Source organism: Dufourea novaeangliae, unplaced genomic scaffold, assembly GCF_001272555.1.
Source record: "Dufourea novaeangliae isolate 0120121106 unplaced genomic scaffold, ASM127255v1 scaffold175, whole genome shotgun sequence".
Taxonomy (NCBI): domain Eukaryota; kingdom Metazoa; phylum Arthropoda; class Insecta; order Hymenoptera; family Halictidae; genus Dufourea; species Dufourea novaeangliae.
The window spans coordinates 876,612-877,831 of record NW_015374053.1 but is presented as its reverse complement, the minus strand read 5'-3'; the positions used below and the strand labels follow the sequence as shown (position 1 = coordinate 877,831).

Sequence of the window (1,220 nt, the reverse complement as noted above, 5' to 3'; positions counted from 1 at the left end):
CTCGCCCTTTCAACAGGTCCGTCTCGTCGTCGTCGTCGACGTCGTAGCCGTTCGTCGTCGTGCCGCAGGTCAGAGGCAGCAGGTGCAACACCTCCCGCGGACATCATCAGCCAACAGCAACAGCAGCAACAGCACCGTGTCGACTTGCTGCGGAATAGCATCGCGCTCGCAACGGTCGCTACGTTCTTTCAGCCGAGCGGGAACATTATTAGCGGTATCCGCGACGGTAGGATTAGAGAGGAGGCCGATCGGTGTTGCCGATCGTGGAAAACGGCGGATAGGCTCGTCGTGCGGGCGGAGGATCGGAACGAAGAAGGAGGAGGAAGCAGACGTAGACGAAGAAGTAGCGGTACCGGTAGCAGTAGCGGAGGAAGGCGGAGGTGGTGGTGGGGGAGGAGGAGGTGACTCGCCGCCGAGATGCACCAGGTGCCGTACAGAGCGGGACTCACCTCAAACGCAGGTCGAAACGAGAGGCTCTGGGATAGGAAGAGTATTGTTGCCTGTCGTACGACATTCCGATCGGTTCGAGTCGATCACGCCGCGTGGATAAACGATCCCATCTGGCCGACGCGTCACGCGTTGTATCCAGGTGCAGGGGAACGTCACTGGCGCCCTCGAATCTCCTCCTGATAGGTCTAGCGATCTGTTGCTTGACCCTGTCACCGGTACAACCGCGACAGAATCATCATCAGACCTGCCCGGGCTGCCCCCATCAGCAGCAACAACATCAGCACATGCACGAGACGCATCGGGGCGGTGGTTCGAAGGACACCGCCGCGCCCACCCCGGATGATCTAAGGCTGGAGGCGATCAAGCATCAGATACTCACGAAACTCGGTCTACGAACACGTCCGGATGTGAATCGTACGTTGGCCACCGTGCCGAAAGACCTGGCGCTCGAGGCTCTCTACAGAGCCGAGCCCCAGTCCTTTCGTTATCCGGAGAAATCGCGGAACAACCAGCACGAGAACGTGTACACGGAGGAGTTTCTCTACGGCGACGACGACGACTATTCGTATCGGAATCTCGACCAGCAGAGACGAAGAGCGAAAGCTGAGAGCGCGACCGAGGACAACGCCAGGATCGGTTACGGTGACCACGAGGATCAGGACGCGCAGGAGGAGATGGACGATTTCTACGCGAGGACCTCGGAGATCATCACTTTTGCCGAGCCCGGTGAGTCCTGCTTTTTTTTTTTTTTTTTGTTTTTTTTTTTTTTT

At 58.0% G+C, this 1,220-nt stretch overlaps 1 protein-coding gene across 1 annotated transcript in view; it reads left to right on the top strand.

Annotated features, from left to right (window-relative positions):
- Nucleotides 1-417: 417 nt before the first annotated feature.
- LOC107189887 (inhibin beta chain) overlaps nucleotides 418-1,220 on the top strand; it is a 33,818-nt gene continuing 33,015 nt past the window's right edge. Inside the window, exons 1-2 of the mRNA XM_015578566.1 lie at nucleotides 418-490; nucleotides 553-1,176. Of these exons, the coding sequence (XP_015434052.1) occupies nucleotides 418-490; nucleotides 553-1,176 (697 nt within the window). The remainder of the gene's footprint in view (nucleotides 491-552; nucleotides 1,177-1,220) is intronic.